This window comes from Polyodon spathula, chromosome 3 (assembly GCF_017654505.1).
Source record: "Polyodon spathula isolate WHYD16114869_AA chromosome 3, ASM1765450v1, whole genome shotgun sequence".
Classification (NCBI taxonomy): domain Eukaryota; kingdom Metazoa; phylum Chordata; class Actinopteri; order Acipenseriformes; family Polyodontidae; genus Polyodon; species Polyodon spathula.
Window position 1 is genome coordinate 86764066 of NC_054536.1, and position 26062 is coordinate 86790127.

Genomic DNA, 26062 nt, shown 5'->3' on the forward strand with positions numbered 1-26062 from the left:
GGTGTATGTTAGCATCTTTTGAAGGGGTCTTTACTTGGCTCTGGGCATATAACTGTCATTATCTAGCAGTAATACATACTAAGTAAGATTTACTGTAATTATTTTGTTATTTCTATGTATTATGCACTGAAACTCTGTTTGCCCTGTATCGCACGCCAATGCTGACAGCCTGCTGTGACATCAACATAAGGGTTAGTCCTGTCAGGGTGCTTGAAAGGCTAAATTGATGTAGGTAAAGCTATCTGACCAAAGACATTTCAGAAAAAACAAAAACACACATTACACTGTTCTGTTTATATACGATTGTAGCAGGGCAGGAGCCCTGCACATGAAGAGTGGGTTTTGTGTGTAGAGATATTGTAAATAAATGTGTAAATTGTTGTAATTAATTTAAGGAAGTACCTGATGCTCCTGGGATAGCCTGCCTGCTGTGTGTGCTTGCCAGCTGTGGATAATCAGCAGGTAGATGTGTTCCAGCACGGCATCAGGTATAAAGAGGTCCTGTTTGTTCACCTCAGGGATGCTGCAAAGCCACGAACAACGGGCAAAAGATAGTCCACGCTACCCGGACATGGAGACCTGGCTGCGTAATCCTGGTCGCCGTGAGAGTGACCCGGGATCAGAAGCGAAACTGCCGATGGCCCTGCTAGTAGTCGGAAGTCGGGGTTTGTTTATGATTGAACAGAAAAGATTAGTTCAGGGATTGTAAATCCCACTAATGTATAGTGAGCGAGGTGTATAAAGCGGGACCTCCATGTCTTAGGGAGTAGCGCACGCCATTATTACAGCACCTTTATTTTGATAGTTTTTTGTGCTGTTTTATTTAGCATTATTTTTTTTTGTACAGCTTGCTGTAGCAGTCCTCTGTGCGTTACCATCGTTGGTAACGTCACATGACCATTTGTATTTACTTTCACAACTTCAACCCCTGTCTTGATCTCCTGCCTGTCACTCAGCAGCGAATGCACACACCCAGAAGCAAGACCCTGTTACATATGGTGGCAGTAGTGGGATTTGCTGCGTTTTGCCGAGGCAAGGCGGGACATCAGGAGGAGATCGTGATTCCAGGGGGGAGGACCCTGGGGAAAGAGCTGATGCCCCAAACCCCTGAAATTTTTTTTGGGGGGGGGACAAGGGCAAGCAGGCAGGTGACGCTCAGCAGCCACTGGAGGCGCTGCTGAGGGAGCCAGAGAGGGGAGCCAACTGAGACTTGGGTGAAAAGCCACAGAGGGAGGAGCTAGAGCCCTGAAAGCCAGAGGGGGAGGAGCTACCGTCATCCAAGGCCAAAGTAGGAGGAGCTGCTGTCCTCAAAGGCCAGAATAGGAGTGGCTGCCTGCCTGTCTGAAGAGCCAGAGGAGGCGCTACAGTCCAAGAAGGAGTAGCTGCCGTCCCGTGGGCCAAGGAAGGAGGAGCTACCGTCCTGACAGCCAGAGGAGGAGGAGCTGCCATCCAACAGCCTGAGGAGGAGGTGCTGCCACCGCCGACAGTGAGGAGAGAAGCGATGGGTTTCTATGGTGGAGGAGTCAAGGAGACCAGATCCACCACAGCCCCGACCTCCACCCCTGTAGTCCATTCCGGCGCCTAAGGGTCAGCTCCCTCGGCCCGTGCTCCCAGACACCCCACCGTCGTGTCTGGACCTCTCATCGCTGGGCCTGGGTCCCAGGTCGCGGCACCACCAGGCACGGTCGTTCGCCCAGACTCCTGTTTCGCTCCCCCTGGTGAACCAGACGTCACTACACTGTCGCAGGGGCTCTCGCCTCTGCCTGCAGCTGCAGCCGCCCGGTGACCAGCCTGCGCTCTGGTCGCCCTATCCACGCCGCCTGGGTCCCCTGTCACTGGTCCTCGGTCCCTTTTTAAGGGGGCACTGGAATGGAAAGAGCGGCCCATAAAAGACCCACCATACCCTCCTGCCCAGCTGTAACTCCCACCCACACAGAAGCGTCAGTCAAAGGGGGAGGTGGCCGGTGGCGGCCATCTGTGCTTTGCACAAGGGGGGAGGTATGTAGCAGGGCAGGAGCCCTGCACATGAAGAGTGGGTTTTGTGTGTAAATATTGTAAATAAGTGTGTAAATTGTTGTAATTAATTTAAGGAAGTACCTGATGCTCCTGGGATAGCCTGCCTGCTGTGTGTGATTGCCAGCTGTGGATAATCAGCAGGTAGGTGTGTTCCAGCACGGCATCGGGTATAAAGAGGTCCTGTTTGTTCACCTCGGGGATGCTGCAAAGCCATGGACAATGGACAAAAGATCGTCCACGCTACCCGGACAGGGAGACCTGGCTGTGTAATCCTGGTCGCCGTGAGAGTGACCCGGGATCAGAAGCGAAACCGCTGACGGCCCTGCTAGTAGTCGGAAGTCGGGGTTTGTTTATGATTGAACAGAAAAGATTAGTTCTGCAGTCCTCTGTGCGTTACCATCGTTGGTAACGTCACATGACCATTTGTATTTACTTTCACTTTCTGTTTGTATGTGAATAAATCCTGCGTGCCTGTGCCGGCATTTCAACTTCAACCCCTGTCTTGATCTCCTGCCTGTCACTCAGCAGCGAATGCACACACCCAGAAGCAAGACCCTGTTACAACGATGCAGTGTAGTTTGCTAAATATCGTCACAGTTCTGTGCTAAGGTTCTTAACAATCAATTAACAATAACTATAACAATATTAGTGTACACAAATATTACTAGTTAATGATTGCAAATGTTATTCTCCTACTGTACTTCTACTAATGTATCAGCATGCCCAGGCAAGCCCAACACTATACCTTTCTAGAGGGCACAGTGAATGTTCGAATATAATACAGTGCAATAATTACAGTAATAAAGGATGGTTCATGCCAGATTGCATTTTCTGTCTGTGTTCCTTAATTGATGCACCGCCTATATATCTTTGTTCGAAATTTGTAAAATATTCAAATACAGCCATTTGTTAAAGAATGAAAAAAATAAACATGTGTGAATGGTGTGATCGATCTACTGAAGGTAAAAATAAAATTAAACATGAATTCACTTGTCGAACTCCGGTAAAGCCCTCTTCTTCGGGTTCTGTTGCTTAATTATATCACTGTAGCTCAGCCAATCAGAGTGCAGATCATTTTTGCATTGAAGTATGTCTTCATGTACTCTACATTTTGCCAAAACACAGTAATTGGTAGGTTGAAAAATAGTTTTTCTTCTTTCAAATACGGTACTTGGGGAAAATTTTAGTTATAAGATGTTAGTACTTTTATAACTACAGAGGTTGAAAACCGAGTGCATACAGGAAACACTGAGATAACAGACTTAGATAAGACATCTGTACTCAGTATGACAAAAAAAAGTACCTCAAATAATTCTGGTATAGCACTGTAGTTTGTAAACTTATTCAACACCATGATAACCTAAATTAAATATTGAATTAGATTATTTTAATATACCTCCATTTCAGTTTGTGATTGTAGTATGGTTCAAGCACTGCCTTGACTGTATAAGCAATAATTTAAAAACTCTCTAGTGTTTCATTGTATGGACCACAGGAACCATACATGGAGTATGCTATGTTTTAGCAGGTGTAAAACATTGCTTTTGATCATCAAGAACCAAGGTTTCTTGTTTCTCTTATTGCAATTATGCGACAACCTTTTTTCTATAGATGCAGGTCAGGTTACCTATATGTGCATTATGTACGGTGGGTTCCTTCTGATGAGGTTAAACCACATAGTTGAGCAAACTTTGTACTGATCTGCAGTATTGGTTGATGAGGTACTTTTACATAATGGCTGTTTTTTTATATTCAAATATTCTTTCATTTTGAATTAGCTTGAAAAAACAAAAGTAGTGTAATCCATTCCATATTGCAGTAAAATAACACTGTGTAACAAATTATTATTATTTTTTTTTGTTCCTGGGTAGTAAGTGTTATTTCCTAATTGCTTATGCCTCAAAAGTGTAGAAAATGGCTATTATTCCCCACAAACTTTGCTTCTGTGACCAGGACAGTGACATTTCAAAATATCACTCTTTCCAATGGGAAAACAGGCAAATGTGTGTCTTTTCATTCACATAAAGTCAGAAAAACAACATATGAATCCAAATTAACATGCATTTATACTAAAGTACAAAGTTACTTAGTGAATCTGTCAGGAGTGAAAAAAAAAGAAAAAAAAACTGAGACCCCATTCATAAAGGAGAGAAACACTCTCCTGTACAGTACAATGTGTTTCTTTTTTCCAGATGTCATTTATACATTGTTCTTTTTCAATCAGTTTTTTTTTTATACAGTCATTTCAAAATGTTGTCACATTTTTTTGCCACCGAATGTCTGCCACCGAATGCATTTCATTTACAGTAGTGTTTTAATATTTGTCCAGGCACTACAATTGCATACAGTAACACATCGGGTTCTACATCACTTTTAGATCTTGGAGTGTAAAAGCTAAAGCTGCCAGTGGCAATTCGTCCAGTTTCCAACCCTCTATTTATGTTTGCACTTCATGAAACCTTCTGCGCAGGATCATTGAACTTGTTGGTACCCTCTGCCAAGTCTAGGGCTTTTGAACAGGAGTACAGTGCAACGATTTTGTGAGCCTGTCAAAGCACTGAATACAAATATTTCCATCTGAATACACAATGCAGTGGCTCTCTAGGGGCAAGGTTAGCCTTGTGCTACAGTTAACCTAAAATAACTATTGCTTTGCCATTGCAGGTAACTTATTAAGGACAGAATTTCCGAGATTTTAATGGTAAATTGATTTTAGTTAAGTTCTTTTTTGTTTCTTATTTGACTTGTAATATGTACTAATTGACAAACAGTGAGGGAAGTATATATCTATATATATATATATAGAATATATCTTCTTAGTTGTAAGGAAAACACTGAGCTACTCAGCAAATAACCAAACAATGAGCTGCTGTTGACCTATCTCACCACATACGGATGGTCACTCTTCAATACCGGTTATTTAGAACATCTGTTAACAACCTATTGTGAAAAGAATGTCATGGTGTGAAATGAAAGCCACAAACAAATATATATGGCTCCCTTGAGAAAGATATGTACAACATATGGAAACGTTGGGCAGCTGGCTCTTTGAGCTAATATATATATATATATATATATATATATATATATATATATATATATATATATATATATATATATATATATATATTCACACAGTACCAGTCAAAAGTTTGAGTACACCTGCTTGAAACCAGGTTTTTCATGATTATCCATGCTTTTAACTGTATACACTTGTCTATAAACACTTAATATTTCATTATATGGTACAGGTACTTATATAAGCTGATAATCATATGTGAATTGCATTCAAAAATGTATTTTTTAAATGAAAATGTAAATCTTGTCAATTTCAATGAAATGGTCACCCAAAGCAAGGGGATTTCAGTCTGAAGCCCAAGTCAGTTAAAAGTCTGAAATGTGTATAACACGGTGTTAGAACACTGGCCTAAGTATAAAAGTGTCTTTGTTAGATGGTCTCTGATTAACTAGCATGTTACCTAATTAAACTTTTGTCACCAATGATTATTATAAATATAGGTAGCATAGGCACAAGTTTGTCATTCCTGAATGTAAGGGAGCAGAAAATGGCAAAATATGCTCAGTTAAGCAAAGAAAAAAGATAGTCTGTAATTACTTTAAGAAATGAAGGTCAATCTTTAGACAAATTACAAGAACTTTGCAAGTGTCTGTAACTGCTGTGGCCAAGACCATCTAACAAATATTGATATTGATTTCTGAACTCTTCCTAAGTTAAAACATTAGTATGGTGTTGTTTAAAAATGAATATGAACTTATTTTCTTTGCATTATTCGAGGTCTGACAACACTGCATCTTTTTTGTTATTTTGACCAGTTGTCATTTTCTGCAAATAAATGCTCTAAATGACAATATTTTTATTTGGAATTTGGGAGAAATGTTGTCAGTAGTTTATAGAATAAAACAAAAATGTTCATTTTACCCAAACACATACCTATAAATAGTAAAACCAGAGAAACTGATAATTTTGCAGTGATCTCTTAATTTGTTCCAGAGCTGTATATATATATATATATATATATATATATATATATATATATATATATATATATGAGGGATATAAACACTCCGAGCCAAATTTCTTTTGCTTGTTTTTATGGCATTTTTTTTTAATTGATCAAAATGACTCCGGCCCTTAAACAAGGGAGGTGATTATACGAGGGCGGCCTTTATTATAATAGTACAGGACTGAGTAAAATTGGCAATTTATTTTCTTTGTCATGTTGCTTTTTTTACCGTAAAAAAAAAATTAACTGAGTTTTACTGAGGCCGGGAATTTGTAATAACTAATATGCTCCCGAGGGCGGCCTTTATTAATAATAGTACAGGACTGAGTAAAATTCCAATTGAATGAAAAACAGAACAACTAAACCCCCCTGCAAGAAGATATCTTTGGCCAGCTTTCAGGTAGCGCTTATAGTTTTCACCATCCAAGCTGAGGACGAGGTAAACAGACAGCCCTTGTTTTATCCCCTGCTGTGCTAACACTGAACTCTGCTGGGGAAAAAAAAAAAAAAAAACTGGACTGCTGTGCTGTAACTAGTAGTTCATCTTGGGTTATCTATGGCTTTGGATTTTGGTTTGGTGTTGATGACGAGGGAACAGTCTTAGCCTGCCTCGCTCTTAGATAATATCAACACCTGTTTAAGTAGGGCCCGAGAGCGGGTTAGGTTTTGGTTCTGTTTTATTTTGTTATTGTAAATAATAAACACATGCTACACCACATTCTCTCTCTCTCTCTCTCTCTCTCTCTCTCTCTCTCTCTCTCTCTCTCTCTCTCTCTCTCTCTCTCTCTCTCTATATATATATATATATATAAACTAACAAATAAATAAAACCTACTAAGATAAACACCTCCCCAAAACCATAATTAAAAAAAATTGAACTTGGATGTTGTAGTCCTGTGAGCTAACCACTATACCTGTACACAGTGTGGAGTAATGGTTAGGGCTCTGGAGTGTTGAGTGGAGGGGCCTGGGTTCAATACCAGGACACATTACTGGTGTGTACCAAAATTTACTGCCATTTATGTGTGAACTAGTACATTTTAACTCCCCTTTCGGGGAAAAAAGCTTCAGCCAAATTAATAATTACTATTATTATAAACAGGCGAGCGCACCATAGTGCTGACGAGAAACTGCTTCTGAAGTTCCATTTGGGATAAAAATGATGCATGTAATAAAACTAAGTGAGTATAAAACAATACTAGGGGGGCAACTTGTGCCAAAACTATCCAGCTGTTATTTTGTCAATTTGTCAATTTGTTTGTCAATTCGTGATTTGGTCAATTTGTCCAGCAATTCGTCCTTAAATTTGTCAATTCATACAGTAATTAAACTTGTATTTGTTAATTCATCTAATAATTAATTCATTCATTTGTCAATTCATTAACACGAAAGGCTGTACGAACCTGCAAATGACCAATCAACCAGACAAACTTCCCAACAAACAGACAAACTTCCAACTATCAGTCTCACACTGCAACCTTTCTAGCCAATGGGAGCACACACTAATATTTTAATCAATGAAAATCCAGCCTCACTTAAAACTTCTCCAGCCAATAATATGTAGAAGGGCGTTTCAAAAGATATTCTATTTAACAAGAGACTCAACTCGACTAAATGGAGACTTCCGCCTCACTGCGTGCAAAGTATTGTGGTATATAGAGAATTAGGCAAGAAAATTCTATGGAGAGTCAATGCAGGCATATGAAATGTTGCTGGTTACTTACTACTGAGCAAAATGTTCACGTATTACACCCTCCCTGACATGTCTACCAGTAGCAGCAGCTGATTCATTTTCTAGCGGGACATGAAATACCGCATCATGTTGCCTCTGAGCTTGTAATGTATCCTATGGAGTGTCATATAACATCCATTACGTATAGTAATATTGTGCAAACAAAAACTGCAGCAAACATATTACACACCTGTACTGCAGTGTTCCACCTGAGCGATCAACACGTCTGAAACACATTTTCAGTATTCCAAATGTGTGCTCAGTGACACTTCTAACAGAGGTGATGGCTGTGTTATACTTGTGTTCAGCAGGGATAATGTGAAATCGGTGTCATGAGCCACCGTTTAAGTGGGTATCCATTGTCACCTATCAACCAGCTGTTCAGACCGTCATCCTGCTCAAACAGGGTGACAAACAAGCTGTCAGCTGTGAGTTTGCAAGGATGAAGGAGCATGATGATGCTGTTCTGGCTCGCCTGTGTCTTTCATTCATGACCTCTTTGCAGTACTCCATTGTATCTGCAAAAGAGGAGGTTTTATTTTTTAAATTTATATATTTGTTTATTATTCATTTACAATTAATATTGTATGTGTTTCTTACTTTTTGTCATTTTTTCTTCTTAGGTTCATCTCTTTTTTCTTTTCTTTTACTCTTCTTTCTTTGATTTCCTCTTCCTGTGTCAGTTCAAACGCACACAGTTGCTACTTAGGACTACTTTGCTTTTTATAGTGTGTTCAATTGTTAAAGTTCCTGATTGAGGCACTAAATAAACCTGGTTTCAGCGGGTCTTAACACAGTGCTCAGTTGTCTATTTGGGACCCCATTCCACTGTCATCAGAATCGCTTTGGCGAATATGTTATGCCCCGAAATTTATGCCGACCTGTGGGGATGAGGCATACACTCTATAACCATTACAATACCATTTAGCGCAGTGGTTTTTTTTTTGCTTCTTCACTCCACTTATGCGCTACAGAAATAGGGGCAAGTGCCATTCGCACTTGCACTTGGATTTGCGCTGTGATTAGAATACAGCCCTAAGAGTACAGCTGTAATAAGCAGTACTTGGAGTTATTTAAATATAAAAATAGATTCTGTCTGTTTTTTTTTCCCCCACTTTCTCTATAAGCTGAATCCAACTCCTGATGTACAGGTGTTTTGGTTTGTTCCATCACAGATACGAAATCATTGCCAACTATTACTGCTGCTTTGTGGAGTTCAGATTTTTCTTGACGTTCAGTTTTGTAACTGCTGAAACACAGGTTTTTAAAGGACTTGTTTATAACCAGTCAAATTTCTGCATTTTTTTTGTACTGTTTTTCTTCCAAAATGCACGCAATATTTACAGTAGGCTCAATCAAATTCTGCAAAGACAACATATTAATTTTCTTTTGTTTATTTCTATTGTATACTTATTTTTTTAAACCAGTGTACTGCATTTGTACTGCTGTTTTTTTTGTCATCTAACATCTTTCCCCATGATGGCTAACTGCAGCAGGGTGATCCTGGTTTCATATCATGATGGCTTTTTTTTTTTTTTGGAACATACGAACATAATAAAGTTTACAAATGAGAGGAGGCCATTCGGCCCATCTCGCTTGTTTGGTTGTTAGTAGCTTATTGATCCCATCATCTCATCAAGCAGGTTCTTGAAGGATTCCAGGGTGTCAGCTTCACAACATTACTGGGGAGTTGGTTCCAGACTCCCACAATTCTCTGTGTGAAAAAGTGCCTCCTATTTTCTGTTCTGAATGCCCCTTTATCTAATCTCCATTTGTGACCCCTGGTCCTTGTTTCTTTTCTCAGGTTGAAAAAGTCCCCTGGGTTGACACTGTCAATACCTTTTAGAATTTTGAATGGTTGAATCAGATTACAGCGTAGTCTTCTTTGTTCAAGACTGAATAGATTCAATTATTTAATTCCACAAAATAGACTTTTTATAAATTAATTTTATAAATTACACAACATGATTTCTTATAATCTGCTAATAGCTTACAACTATGGTGTTTTTTTTTTTGTAACTTTACTAGATTGCTGCATTTAAATGTCAGGTTTGTTTATTAAGAAAGTAGCATCACTTATTTGCTAATTTACAAAAAACCTAAATAATACCTTACATTTAAAAGATTAGTCTGTGTCTTGGCAGCCATTTCTGGGTTTCTTTGTAATCAATAAGATCTGCTTTTTTCCACAGCTAGCCAATTAGAAGTGAAAGGGGTGGAATGTAAACACTTTTGTAAATGTTTGTGTGTAGGTGCTGGACTTCCACAATTCAGTTTTCAGAAACTTATATTTATACAGATACTTAAAATATACCTGGAGTGTTTTTCTAGCAACAGAACGACCATAGGAAAAATCAGCCCATGATCAGTGATCAGTCTGTGAACAGTGACTTTCTCTTGCACAAGCAAAATATTAGAGCCAATTTTCAATTACTTTTACTCCAATATCATGTTACTGTAAATATGTTCACCTTTGTTATCTGTTATTATTTCTGCTTAATCATTTACCATGCTTTTGAAAAGACTCAACTTATGAAGTGACTTTGTTTTTACAAATGACCATTGCGGGTATGGAACTGCCCCATCTGCTATTGCGAAACTGGAAATCTCTATACAAATTCACAATTTCTGGGGGGACAGAAATGACAGCTGCACACACAGAGTGTTAATTTTTCAAAGCACAACAATGACAGTGACTCTTGTTTTTGCAACACTTCTAAGTACACACACAAAGCCTGTTAAGCCACTGTAATACTGTGGCACAGTGGTTTGCAGTGCGTAGGTGTAGAGGTGATGCAGTGTTCAAGACAAGGACAAGCAACAAAGTAAATGGTGGTTTATTTAAAATCCAAAGGAGGGCTGGAAGTGCACAGCAGTGTGTATTGCACAGTTCAGTAAACAAACTTGCAGTCCCGAAATAATAGACACAGTTAAACACAAACACAGACATGATCACAAGTCAGAAGTGAGTGCTGTAGTGCTCGGGTGAAATACAATTTGAATCCGCCCACAATGGGTCAGTGTTGTCCGGGTTTGTGCTGGCCTTAAGTGACAGCTCTACATTGTGTTAGCCGTGTAATAAATAACAATCAGCAAGGACGCTGGTGCTGGGGGTGCGGCAGCACCCCTGGCTTTGCATGGCTTCCATCATATACAGGGGTTACAGTTTTGTTCAATGGCTTTCAGCACCACCACTTTAAAAATTGTTTCAGTGCCACTGACAATCAGTATAATTAGACGATATAAATAAACAAAACATGGTTATTTTATACTCGTCCTTCAACGGTTCTCTTAAACATAAACAAAGGAACAGATCACCTAGCCACATCCTCTTCTTGTACCTTCAGTCAGCTCCCTTGGTTAGCAAGTGCAGCCGTTTCTTCTCCAATCCGCAGCTGCCACATCGCTTTCCCTCTGGGGTGATGACTTAATGTACTGCAGCTATGACACCTTTCTAGATGGCCCACTTCCACCTAACCCTGGGAATGAATTGTCAGGCCTTCCAGTCCAAGGCCATCTGTTCCCTTTATACAATGCCCACACAGGTCGGGAGAGAGATTTATCACCAAGAATCATTCTGTCTCTGTCACAGCTACATGCACAATTAGAGCTGCATCAGTGCAACACCTTTGTAAGTGCCGGTTGCATTGGTAAGCATGTTACCTATTGTTGCATAAACCACTAACATCCTGCCTCACAAGGTCATGGTGTGTCTGCTCTATTCTTAATACTTTTCTCGCTGAGGGTTTCCATTTGTTCACATTTTTTATGTTTGTAAAGCTGCTTTCATAAAACTATTAAAACGTAAAATGTTGGCTCTTAAGGAGCGAGCAGTAGTGCCAGGTTCAAGGGCTTTTCTGTACGATTGCATGTGCTGCATGCAGATTTTGACAGTATCATCAATCACTCTATGCATGGATCACAGTTCTGAAAATGTTATTGGCTTCCTATAATTAAGTTAAACAGGACTTGGTAGCTCCTTGCAGCATGATTATCAGGATAACAGTGATGATGTTACATAAAGCTGCATCTCCCTGTTACAGACCCAGTTTCTGTAGCACTTGCAGGACGTCAGATCTGATTAATTCTGGTGAAGGAACAACTTGTTTGAATTTTGTTTACAATTGACCTTATTTGACTGCAGTACAGGAACAATGATATTGGTATATTTGTTCTTGCTGTTACAGTATGCAGTAAAAGCAGTATTTTTCGTCATAGGAATAGACAAACTTTCAACTTCATCTCATACTCTGTCTTCTAAAATCACACACTGTAGCATTATGTTGTTGGCTGTATCTTTGTTGTGGGAGTTCCTTTATCTGGAAAGCTTACCTTGAAATATTATCCACAGCATTGAGAGAGCTTCCTTAAGCTTTATACAACCGTTATTTTGAGCAGGATGAAAAGTTCAGACCATTTTACAGGAGTGGCACCAACATGTATTGAATTTACTGAATGGATATCTGCTTACTGAGATTACAAAGAGCCAGCTCTGATCAATTGGAAATAATAGCCCAGGGTGGATGCTGCATGCAAGTTTGTGTGGACTAGAATGACATTTGCCACAAGCAGGCACTGCTTTTGTGGATCTTTTCACAGTTTGCAGCTGTCAAGCCATTTATCTCTGTGAAAAAAAAAATGAATATTTTATGATGGTGAACAAAGCCAATCCAATTCTTGCTTAAAGGTGTGCCTTCAATGGCTGTGGTTTATATGCAATTAGTTCTGGTGTGAAATAACCCACTGATGAGATAGCCTGCTTGCATTTCAGTGTATCACGTTTTCTGCTTGGGTTGAACATTTTAGGCAGCAGTTCCCCTGGATTTATTTCACATGATCTGATGAGACAGGGTGATTGGAAACCGATGTGTGATAGTATAGCTTTGTTTTCATATTGGAGTTCTCAGATTACTAGAACACGAAAACTTGGATCAAAAGAAAGTGCAAAATACAGTTGAGAGTCACAATCAAATATGCAGTAAAGCAATAGAAGCGGCAGATAGTGGTGAACGTGTGTAATATGTTAACTGTTACAAGCATGAGGCTGATTCCAGTGCTGCTGTACTACAGTAGATGTTTATTTGCTTTCCTCCTTTTTAAATGTTTGTAAAGATAGGAAAATGCTGTGTTAATACACATATAGACCCTACAGTATTTTCTAATCCCTCCTACTTGCTGATTTCAACCCATTTGTTGTGCTTCGTCAATTGAACAACAACAATACCATTATGTAGGGCTACTGAGTTTACATTCTGGGGAAATTCCTTTTTTCAAAAATGACCGATTCCGGTTTTTCCCACTTTTTTTTTTATCAATTTGTTTATCAGCATGGCATTTGAGAATAAATATGTTGATACTTAAATAAATACATTAATAAATATATAATGAATATATAATATAATATATATAATAATATATATATATATATATATATATATATATATTATATATGTATTTTAAGATATTTATATACATACTCTGTAAAATTTCACAACTGTAAAGCCAAGACTTTCAATCAGACTTGTAACTGTAATAGTAAGTAAAGCACCTGAAGACACTAAACATCACTTGGATCACTGGTGGTATTAAAATTAGCAGGAAAACTGAATTATATTACAACAGGTCAGAAAACAAATGTCCAGCACAGTTGTGAGAATCATATTTACAGTCTTCCACTAACACAGTAGTTCAGTCTCAGTGTATAGCTAGAAAAATAGCTTTAAACGTGTTTCTTCATTGTCAGATAATACAATTTAGTTAAGAAGTGGTAATGGTTTATTAAATGCAGGTTGCGTGGAAAGAAATAAACAATTAAATTAGCTTTCTTACTTCGGGAAAGCCCAGCCGTGGCAGAGCAAGAGCTCTGCCTGTAAATACTGTGGTGTTTGTGTGTGTTTTGATGGTGGTTGGTAGGGATGGGGTTAATTCCTGTCCCTGCCAAAAACATGTGAGAATGTGGCTGCTTCTTAAATGAATAATTAGTGGTAATTGGGAGCAGCCACATCCTATAAAAGGAGAGCTCAGGCCTCTATTAGGAGAGAGGAAAGGTACAGTGTTTGCGATCCATGTGTAAACGATAAGTGTTGGGATTTAAAAAAAAAAAAAATTTGACTGGGATACAGCTTAGTCCAATATAACTTAGACCTGCAACAGTTTTGTTAGGGTTCCTGGAAGGATTTAGGTTTTTGATTTTGTTTATTTTTGTTTTGGAGTTTAAAATAAACATACAGGCCTGACCTGTTGAAAACCTACCTGTGCTTATGTGGAGTTCTGTTCCTTGTACACAAAAGACCAGTGGCAAGCTCACCCTGGGTTTGTCACACCCACCTTGAGGCTTGAGCGCAGTACCTGAAGAAAGCATAGAAGAAATCAGTGCTTTACATTGTTGCCATCTTTTTTGCCTTAGTGTTCTCTACCTGTTTATGACTGACAGTATGATCTTCATGGTATTGACTGATCAATCAAATGACAGCAACATTTGCAGAATAGTATCCTACCCTCCTCATCTGGATTATCAGAGGATGTTTAAGATCTATCTTTTGTTGAAATATTGAATTTTTTTCTTCGTTGGTACGGCTGCCTTATTGAGTTTCAGCAGAGACATGTGAGTGAAGTCACATGATGAATTAACTCAACTTGGTTGAGTGTAGTGAGGTGAAAAAGACAACACTGCAAAATTCCATTCGCAAAATGCTTAATTCTGCGATCGTGGGAAAGAAGTACCTCTAAGTGTCTTCAAATTCCAACATCTTCGGTACAGTTGGGTGGTTCCATGAACGCATTTGAAAAACATACTAATTTATTTTGCAGAACAGGAAAGTGGTACTGTATTTGGGACTGTCCTGGGTGATATTTAAAGCATGTCTTCTTGGGTGCAAGAAAGGCTGAGTGCTTTGATGATCCTAGATCATTACTGTATCTACTGTTTTATCATGGGGTAGAGGTGTGTGGTTGACCCGAGCTGTAATGATCTGTGACATTCCCAGTTAGACAGAGGTGGCATTTCAGTCTGATAGAAGCTCAGTGATAAATGGCTGTGTTAAGTGTCAAATTGTTTTTTGGAGAATTGAAACATCAGAAAGTTGGCTACAGTACTGTATCTTGTCTCATCATGCTTTTCTTTCTACAGGTAGCTGATGTTAGTTAGATGGCATGAAATTATGGTAAACTACTGTATGCAACACATTTTGTTATCAGCCCCAATCCGTCGCAACCTTCCTGTGCAATATGCGGTCCACTCAACATATGTTGTTGCCAGACATATTTGCAGAATGTTCTACATATCATTGAATTGATTTAAAAAAATAAAAAAATAAATAAAAAACCTTATGATTATTTTGGCCCTGATACATGCTTGGCAGATTCAACACATTAAATCCATCAGTTATGCACATTTCCATGCCATGCTTTTTAAAAGCCACAGTCTAGCATTGCTCGGCTGACTCAGCTCTGACACGTCAGTCTAGTTCAGGGGCAAACAAATGAAATCTGTGGTTAACTTCTGTATTTATTTCTTTAGTTATCAGTGTGAGATATGTAGTTTATATAACAAGTAAGCGTTAGGGTCCGAGCCATTTTTTGCCTGTTTTTTACCGTTAGATTTGTGCCTATAACTCTTTAACTTTAAAGGTTACAGGTACACTTCATACAGGAAATGAATGTGCACACTCTGGGCTTTCAATAAAAAAAAAAAAAAAAAAAAAAAAAAAAAAAAAAAAAGCGATAGTCTGAAACTCACCCTGTTTAATACAGATACCAAAAACCACAGAAAAAGAGAGACGCTTTTTAGAAAAAAAACAAAAAACATTGTTTGTAAAATATATTTTAGCACGGCCAGCTCAAATCTGACAGTGTATAATGAAACTTGAACGTGTAGGGAACATGGCAAAAAATGTGCAAAAGAAAACAAAGGAAACAAAAACCCATTCAAATTATTCGTCCCAGGCACCCTGAGTATGTTGTACAAGATGGGGCTGCCAGGGCATAATAACCCCTAAACAGCTCTGGTCTCATGCATCTGATCCACAAACACGAAAAATGTATAGATTTATCAGAAAATAAGTCCTTGTGCCTTCGATGATGGCATTTCTCTTATTTTGTAAAGATTTTGTGTGAAAGGTTTGGTTACTGCACTGAGTTAGATCTGTCTTCAGCCCAGCAGCAACATTGAAAAACACTAGTGCTCAAGGATATCTCCTAATATGGTCATCTACCAGAAATACACAAGTAGGACCTAATTTTAAAGTTCAGAATCTCCTGTTTCCAGTGACATATGGCGAGCAGGGCTGGCTCTTACGGTTGGGAATTTGAAAAGTATAAACTCTAAATAAGTTGTTAAGCATTTAATAATATGCCAAATGTATAACATGTCACGTGACAAATGTCACCAAATGCATATTTCATTATGCATTAAGTTTAGTAATTTATCATCAACAGTCCTTCGCTTATCAGACTGTTCAGTGCCACAGTGAGGGTGAATATTATAAAAACTAAGGGTTTTGGCAATTGCCTAAAAGTAGCTTTTCTAATTGGTGCAACAGAAAGATTGACACTGGTGCGGGTTTCATTCTTGGTCGATGTGGTGCTTCATTGGTGCACAGTGTGTTTATGGCTGTAGAAGGCGTGGTATGATATTAATTCCACGGCGGGGTAATAACGTTAATGGAAAGCGTTTTTTCTGAGTTTGTTCTATGTTTCAAATGGCATCTTTAAACAAAGGAAGCCACCAAAGGAAGGAACCAGACGAGAAAACCGTGGTATGTAAATAATTATGCCAAACAAAATTGCCGTACCACAAAAACACAAGTTCAGTGCTTCACCATTTGAAATGGAAACATTCACAATTACTGTGGATGGAGCTACTGATGGCAATAAAAAGCAAGCATCCATACCAACATTTGCTATAGATTTGACCAAACATTCAGCGTGATCACGTTATCCCCTATGAGGACAGTGCGTGTGAATCGTGAATCCTGCAGTTTTTAAATCGATGTAAGATTATGCCAATACTGTGCAGAATCATAAAACAGTAACAGCGAGGCTGGAAAAACTTTAAAAAATCGTGCTGCAGCTGTTCATATAAAACTTTCAAAGGGAGAAAAAGTTGCAATTACAACAAACCCATTCACCAATCTTCCCATAGGTGGAAGAATTTTTTCACTTGGAATTGTTCTGTAAGCTTTTGGACAGAACAGCCGTTTATGTTTAGCACAGTTTTTATTTATGTATGTTGGAACTACTGCAATAAAGCAAAGGACCGTCGAGACACACTTCAACTTAACTGCACAAGAAGGCAAACGTTATATTCATTACTTAAGATATTACTTGATTGTGTGCTAATTTGACATTTTGAAAAGGACGTGTGGCAATGTTTGGTTGGTTTGTGTACGCTAGTACAGTATGTAGAGGAGAGTGCCGTTTGATGCGAGTACTCGGAAATTGTAATGATCAAGTACTCGTCTCGAGAAATAGATTTCAAAAATCTGACGGCAACTATCAAAGACCGCAAACTTTTAAATCTGTGAGGCAGACTTTTTATTGTCAGTCTCAGTGCTCTTTACAATTTCAAAATATTGTGCAATTTTATCCCTGGTAATTACCTTTTCCAGAAGTGAAAGTATTTCCAACTTTTTTTCAATTGTAAGCACAACTCGCTTTTGCTTTCCTGTAGCCATTTTGCATTAGCACTGTACAGTGAGTGGTTGATGTTCGTCTCTTTTTGAATTTTTTTTTTAACCATATAATTTTGGCCAAAGTTACTTAGAAAAAAAAATACAGCAAAAAAAAAAAAAACGGAATAGGTTCCTGTATTTTTGTTGTTAAATGAACCTTTAAAAAACACAATATTCGAAAAACTTTATACTATCCGAAAATATGTTCAGTATGTATATAGTTATAGCTCCACTAGCAACTTTAATTACAACCATAAATATAAACATTTTTACTTCGTAGTTTTTGCGATGTTAAAACATTATTTGCTTATTTAGGGTTTATTGGCTTAGACTAACCAGGGCTATCGGTATCAGAATATAATATAAAGAGAGTGTGTGTGTGTAGATGTGGTTTAAACGCTGACACTGCAAAGCATTTAAACGTTTATAAAAACTTACCAAAAGCACATCCCTACTAGCTCTCACAGCGCCTGAGTAAAAAGAGTTAGAGTCAGATGTCTGGTGGGAGCAGCAGAAAGGAATATCAGATAATTCTAGGACATTTGCCAAGCACTTCCATCTTTCACTTCCCGAGATTGGCACCTCTTCGACATCAACCCACCCTGACCCTAACCCAACCCTAACCTTAAGCAGCCCCAGCCCTAAGACCTAACCCTAACCCAATAGCTAAACCTAACCCTTAAGAATCATCTGATGCCCTGGAGAGCAGTTTCTAGTGGATATTCCTTTGTGCTGCCCAGCGGGATATTTAACATTGGGTGGACCCTAATGACACACATTTTTATTCAATGATCACTCTACTATTCGTTTGTAACACTGACACCAAAAGCTGGTGCTTTTTATATTCATCACAGCACTTATAATTATAAAAATGTCTGTTTGGGTGTTAGTGTATTTACAGGGAGTACGCCATGGTCTATTGCATGGAAGTGTGTCTTTTATGTACTGTATACCTCTTACATGCACCTCTAGCCAGGGAGGTTAGGCAGGTATGCATTCTGCAGTGATCTTGCTTTTATAATACATAAAGCAAACAAGTAGCTGAAGCTGCTTCTGAACAAAATCAATGTATACTGTACTTTTAACAGTAGGAAAATAGTAAAAGAAAACCAGCTGTAGTTTAATAATGTAAATGTAGATGTGCATTGAGCCACCGCTGTCGTCTAGACAGCCAATTAGTTTTCAGTGCCTTTATAACAGTCATAGTGCTGAGAGTACAGCACAACTATAGAAACTCAATTCCACTTAAAATGTAACAATATATGTAATTGTTCAGTATTATTTTCAAATGGATTGGAAATTAGTTCCTATCTAGACTGATGTACTGTAGTAGCATCATTAGAAATGAAGACGATGGATCTTAAAACTTATTTCAATACTCAAACCCAACTGGGTATATTTTCATACGTTACACGCAATCAGCCCACTAGTATCAAGACATTACCTTACACAAAGAACTCTTTATTAAGTGTTTTGTATTTAAAGGTCATGACAGCAGCCATGTTATAAAGGACAAAGACTGTTTGTGTTTTTTTACAGACTTGCTTAAAATTCTTAAATATACTGAAAGTAAAAATAATGTTTTTGTGTGTGTGTGTGTGTGTGTATAATGTACCAAACATTTAAAAACATTTGTCTTAATAAAGATGCACTTGAACAAATGCTACATTGCCTATTGTTACTAAGTATTGGCGACAGACCCTAATCACTTCAATAAAATGTAATCAAAAAACTGTATGTGCATTAAAATGTAATTTAACGAGTTAAAGAAAAAGTAAAAAATCTTGTTTGTACTACAATAAAGAAAGTACTGTACACTCCAGCATGGTGTGGAAGCTGGAAAGTTATATCATATGGGTATTTTTGGCAGCACCTATGAAATTATAAGTAGTGTTTTTTTTTTTGCCAATAGTTTACATAAATGCTGAAATCCCCTATGCAGGCAGTGAGAAGGGGCTTAGGACATGGATTTCAAAGGCTGGCTTGATCTCTGCTACTGTACATTACTGTGTGTTTAGGAATTTACACTACTTCATGTTACATTCTGAAAATAAATGTACTTGATACATTTATGAAATATAATTATTAGACTTGAACATGTATGCAACTTTTCAACTAATATATCAGCATTTTCAAACTGCATTCTTTTGGCATACTGTACAACCTTGCAATATTGAATGTATTAATCATTATGGGCCTTATTTTTAAAAACGTCTGAAGGTGAAGTAAATTAACCCAATACTGTATTTATCACCAAATGGTTCATTTTAGATTAAACCCAAAACTTATAAACGCCTTTTACTGCCGAATAAATATGGGACAGACTTTGACATGATAAAAAGTGGAAGATCAACATTAGTTTATTCTCTGTTTTCTGTTTGTTCCAACTGTATCTTGACTGCAAAATGGACTGCTTCTGTGAAACACTAAATGTCCCTAGCTATCGAAAAACCTACAATGTCAGAAACATCTTCTCTCAGGCTCAATCTTCAAAATAGGTTAACCTTTTTTCTCTTTTTTTCACCATACAGGATTTTTTTTTTTCTTTTAATGAATTAGTTGTCGTCATGTGTGTCAGTCTGTAGCATTTATACTGTACACTCTTGAAAATTTAGAAACAAAGTTGGAGCCTCTAAATATCATGTAATCTGCTTTATTTCATCATCACTGCACACATCCTCCCCACCAGTGCTGGTGCACTAAAACCAGTTAAGTGAAACCGAAAGGGTAGTTTAGGTTTATTAAAAGACTACTTTGGCTTCAAAAACTGCATTCCATCATTAATGTGGTGTTAGAGAGCTCATTTGCAGTCTCGCTGGTTCAAATCCTGCTCATAAAAAAACATTATATTTGTGTACTACAGTACATGCTGCATGCAACAGAAGATCTGCCACTGAAACTGCCTGCAGGACCGATGTCAGTGAAGTGATAAACTAGTGTACACATTGAGGCACTTTAAACACTGGTTCAAATAAACACAGTAGAAGAAAAGCATGTACAATGAACAGCTACCCTACAACCCATATACTGTACAATAGCATGAATAAAATGAATTTGTGGAGTCTGTATACAACAAGGCTACTGAAAATTGAGCTGTTGGAAGTCTTTTATTACAGGTGATGGAAAAGGGTTTAGTGGGCAAATGTTGTCAGCACAGTAATATGAAACACAACCATGCCTTACAGTATGACCAGTGTTTACTTACAGTAGTTGAACACAGATATATAGTATCAGAACAATGCCCAGTGTGTTATAGTACAGTACCTTGTGTTCCCACTTTTGGTACTAAGTATTGGAGTCTGACCCATTACTCTTTAAAATATTAAACGTTTTTCTTGAAGCCAGCCATAGTTTTATCTCTCTTGTTAATGACAAGTAGCCATGATTGCTGACCTGTACAACATGTACTGCACACAGTGTCTGTCATCTGAATTATTTAATTAATTCACGGTATGCCTTTACTATACAGGAGGAGACCATTTGAATAAGTTCCGGTGAAGAGCTATTCATTTTTGTTTTCAGCAGTAATGCATGATCCAGGCTCCAGGGTGCTCTTTCAGTAATAAGCTACTTGGTTACACAGTGAGGTGTAAACTGTTTTTATCTCCTCAAGGCAATAATACAGCTGTGTACATGTGTTACTGTACATCTGACACTATTATTCTGTGTGCACAGTACTGTAACAACTTACATACTGTATGTTTTAAAAGACTGAATTTGTGTTAAATAAAGCATATCCTGTTTTCAGCAAGGTCCTGTTTTAGTTGTACAACATGATCCTGTGCCATGGTTAGCACAAAGTTTGTGAATCCACTCCAGTTTAGGACTAGTGGCACAGTGCACAGTACAGAAATCCAATTAAAAAAAATGTTCTGGCAAACACACTACTGTAAATACCCACAATGTCACATCTGTAGAGGTGAAATTAATCTGTACTGTACCTTTAAATACTACCGTAATGTGTGATATGAATAAAAGTGCCATTTACCATTCTCTGGGACTTGTTTTACAAGCATTTAACAACATACTACTTTATATTCTTGGGGAAATAATTGTGTGTCCTTACCTGACAGGTTTTCTAATGGTACCAATCTCTCCAAAAGGGCTAGTTGGATTACCTGCAAAGAGATGTATGTTATTTTTGTACATATAATGTTTTGTTAATTAGATTTTGGGGTAGATCAAATAAAAATGGCCATTATTTAAATAACGTCCTTCACATTTATTGCTACAAAAAGGGGAATGGAGTCCTTTTAAATTGAAATAAGGGATTCAGTATGATTGACACACATGAATTGCCTATAGCTTGATAACCATTCATGAATTATTTTTATGACTTTTTTTTTAAACAAATCTTGTTCTTTTCACTGCTGTTTTAACTACACAATATTGAATCACAGTTTGACGAGGTCAGTGTCTTTTACAATTCCAAGCTGACTTTTGAGAAGTAACTTTTCTGTGGTGAAAGGTTTAATTGAATTTTATGTTTTGAATATGCTTTCATTGTGATAGTTTCTTCTTAATTTGTTGTGGGGGTGCTTTGTTTTTGTTCACAATACCACTCAGTAGTTGAACTATATTCCTATGCTTTTACTTTCTGGTGTACAGGTACAACAGGTGAACTGGTGCTGTGTTTGGATTGCAAAGCCCAATGAATAGAGTACATCCTTTTAGAACTATTATAAAATGGCTTGGAAATATCCTGCATTCTGATTGGCTGCTGACATTCCAAAGCCATATGGTTAAAGCAGTACAGCCAATGATTCTGATTTAATTTCCTTCCATGCATTAAGATCAAAGTATGTCTGGTTCAAAAGCTTTGTAATGTGAAATTTATCGCCAGTTCAGATGGTGGTTAAGATCTACAAGCCACAGAGATATTACACTTTTTTCAGATCTTACAGAGAGCAAATATTTATTGTACTCATGCCTAACAACACACCTAGCAGTGCGCAGATCTTGGCCTAGCTTATTGCAAGTGTACTGTGCAATACTGTACATTAGCTGTTAAGCATATTTAAGAAGGTGAACTTACTTGGAAGTGTTAAAGTAGACAGTTCAGTGTATAAACTACTGCTTTCTTTGGTTGGGAAAGTTTTAGTGGTGTTTTTTTAAACCTCTCAGAGAATAAGAAATTCCCAGAAAACACAGCATCTGCCATATATAGATAGTGTGAGCAGGAGCTGGCTGTAGACTCCTAATGACATGCAGCAGCTGACACAGTTCAGTAGATAAGTACAGCAACTGTAGGTGCGTTTTTAAAACCTTTTGAACTGCGGTTAAGGTCAGTAACTTGTTCACAGTGTATTCATAAGCTTATTCAAAGCCTCCTGGCTTTGTTAGAGAAGAGAGCAGCACAGTGCCTTTGTTATTATGATGAGATGCTGAAATAAAGTTGCTGAAAGTTTGCTTCCACTTTAAAAGACAACAGTGAAAAGACAACATTCGGAGGCTGTGTACTAGAACAGAGAAGTTCTTTCATCAAGCAAAAAAAAAGTTAAATTACATAAATGAATAGTGTATTTCATTATTTTCCAGCGAATTGATTTGCAACAGTGATTAAACATAGTTTGAAAGATAACATTCAAGGTCCTTTACCAGAAATTAGGGACCTCATATTGACCAATCAGGTTAAAGGAAATCTCCAATCCATTTTCAAATTACACTTGTTTTGATCTGTAATTGCTTTACAGTGTGTTTGGTACATGTACCACTGAATCCCTTAACTTCTGTTGTAACCCATAATGTAGGCTACAGTTTAGATAGTAGTTGCTACTTGCTAGAAAACTGCAGTAGAACATGCTTAGTAAAATATGGTCATCATTTTTAAAACAATTTCTTCAACAGACTATCATGTGGTCATTGAAATACAATACATAAATTAACATTGTCCTCCAGTTCAGAAGTCTAGACTAAAAGCCTAAAAACACATACATTTCAGTTAATACTCCAGCAAAAATATCAGCATGACATGTAACAGAAGCTGGGAAATTAGGTTGTCCTGACAACGTTCTGGATATTATTGGCTGCTGACATCATTTGTTCTCATTGCCATATTCCAATAAAATTCTAGCGGTGATGTGACCAATGTTTGTTTGTTTTTTCAGACCCCAAATTGTTGGACAGAAGAGGCAGCAGAGAAGAGAAGCACACATCAGCGTTCTGCTTCTTGGGGCAGTGCTGATCAGCTAAAAGAGGTAGGGGGATTACGTTACAAAATGGTGTAACAAAGGATGTGGTAAATACAGGCATGTGCTTTCGTACAACACAATGTACCCCTGTAGCAACACGATCATTCTCCAACTCTGGCCCTGGACAGCCCTAATCTTGCAGGTTTTATAGGTGTCTTTACATCACCCCAGTGGCTAAAGATCTGGAACACCTGTTAATCTTGACTAACTGAGCCAGTAACTGAGCTTGGCTGAAACGAAAACCAGAAGACCCTGTAGCTCCAGGACCAGAGTTGGAGAGCACTGTTACAGACAGTCAATTATCTCCTCTGACACTTCAACTCCTGTCGTGAGCAATAGATAGCTATGATATTATACTGTGGTGGATAACACCTTTTCCTAGTGGCTGAAAATGAAACTGAATTCGCATGGTTCACATTTCTAACACAAATATTAATATATACACTGCTGTGCAAAAGTCTGGGTCATGTTGCATTTTTCTACTCTGATGCATTATGAGCATCAACAGTTTACTCAAAGCCTCCACTAGTGTTTTCTACTGGGGACAGGTGTCGTTGTCCATCCATCAACAGTTCAACGCAGCTTTGACCATTGTTCCACAGTCCAATTCATGTGTTCTTGTGCAAATTTTAGCCTTTTAGTTTTGTTCCCCTTTCTTAACAGAGGTATTCTTACTGCAACACATCCTTTAAGTCCTGATTTCAAGAGTCACCTTCATACTGTTGATTGGACAGCGACATCTGTGCCTTCTGCCAGTTCTGTTGTTCTTTGAATGAATTGTTGATGCTCATAATGCATCAGAGTAGAACAATGCAACATGTCTAAGACTTTTGTACAGCAGCATATGTTTTGAGGGTTTTTTGGCAGGGGTTGGCATACATTAATGATATTTAAAAAAGTTGTTTACAGATGAAATTTGGGTGGAAGTACGGCAAACCTGATTTTCTTGGCGCGCTTGTATAATTCTTTAACTATATTAAATATATTAAAATGACAGAGTAATATAGTATATGGAATCATTTTTTTGTGTTCTTAAGACAAATGTAAAAATATAAGTGCAGACAGAGAGGCCTCTCCATATATCACCACAATCTGAAACACCCAATAATATGTTAAATCATTTTATTATAAAGTTTCATCACAGTTGGATGTGTACATAGAGTGTGACATGTTATGTACGTACAGATATACAGACTTGCAGTCTTAAGGTACTCTATGACTGCTTCGACTATAGTTACTTACATGTAACTGTCACATAATTTCCAAATCGTGCTGTATAGGTCTTACATATACACTTAAAAAAAAAACATTTGTAACACCCTATGAGTCCAATTTTGTGCTACAGAGCTACATTGTGAAAAACACAGACATACTGTTCACCTTATTGTAGCTGATTAAAAATAATAAGAAAAAAGGCACAGAAACATGAGGTTGACAAGAGATAATCAGCACACACTGGAGATATTATAATTCCTTGCCAAGAACTGATTGTATCTATCAAATAAGACACAAGTTAGCTTGCCCAACATACATTAGTCTTTGCACCTTGATTCCTGAAAGCAAACTTAAGAGTAAAGTGCCAAATACATATTTAATATTTAAAGGGCTGTTAACCTGTTTCAGGACAGCATTCATGGATGACTGAGAAATAGCCTACAGTATATTGTACACTCAGTGACCCAGTATACGTACTGCATCTGCTGTGTATCCATTTCCAGATAGTCCTAGCTGACCTTGGAGTACACTTTAGTTGCTTCTTGAAATCTGTCACACCAGATGAGTAGATGTTAGAGGCCCCTACACGCAGCAGAAACACAGAAAGGAATTACTGGTTGAAGTGAGAATAACTTTTTAATATGTGGTGTTCTCATTACTGCATTCAACAATTAAATATTTGTCCCTTTCAACCACATTACACAGCCATATCTTTGATTTCCTTTATGCATTTTGAATTCTTTGTGTACCCGTGTTTCTTTCACTATCAGAGCAGGACGTGTCTGCAAAGAGAAACTCTTGCTTATCGGCCGGCCTCGTTTTTTTTTTTTTTTTACCTCAGATATGCCGTCCATAGGGAGTAACTTGATTAGGGCTGACAGCAGAAGCTGGATGATTTGTCTGGACTTTCCTTTCGAGTTGGAACAGAAATAAAATGAGTACATAGTTCATGTGCTTATAGGAATAGAGCCCCAGGACATACATTGGTAAAGTCCAACGCAATCGTTTTTCATCAATTGGAAAGTAGTGTTAACACAGAATCAGACACAACTATCTTGGAACTTTCCTCTCTCTCATACTATTATTTATGATGCTGTTGTTTTTTCGATCCAGCCAGACTTTCTTTTTGCTTCATTTGGCTGTATTGCTGCCTTGGAAAAAAACCTTCTTGCCCAAGTAACATTTGCAGATAGGGACGGTTAATTGCTACTT

General features: G+C 37.9%; 1 protein-coding gene across 3 annotated transcripts in view; it reads left to right on the plus strand.

Annotated features, from left to right (window-relative positions):
• Window positions 1–26062, plus strand: part of LOC121313572 (glucocorticoid-induced transcript 1 protein-like) — a 77638-nt gene that overhangs the window by 22524 nt on the left and 29052 nt on the right. For all 3 annotated transcript variants that reach the window (XM_041246250.1, XM_041246248.1, XM_041246249.1), the window contains exon 3: window positions 23552–23641. In XM_041246250.1, coding sequence (XP_041102184.1) covers window positions 23552–23641 — 90 coding nt within the window. The remainder of the gene's footprint in view (window positions 1–23551; window positions 23642–26062) is intronic.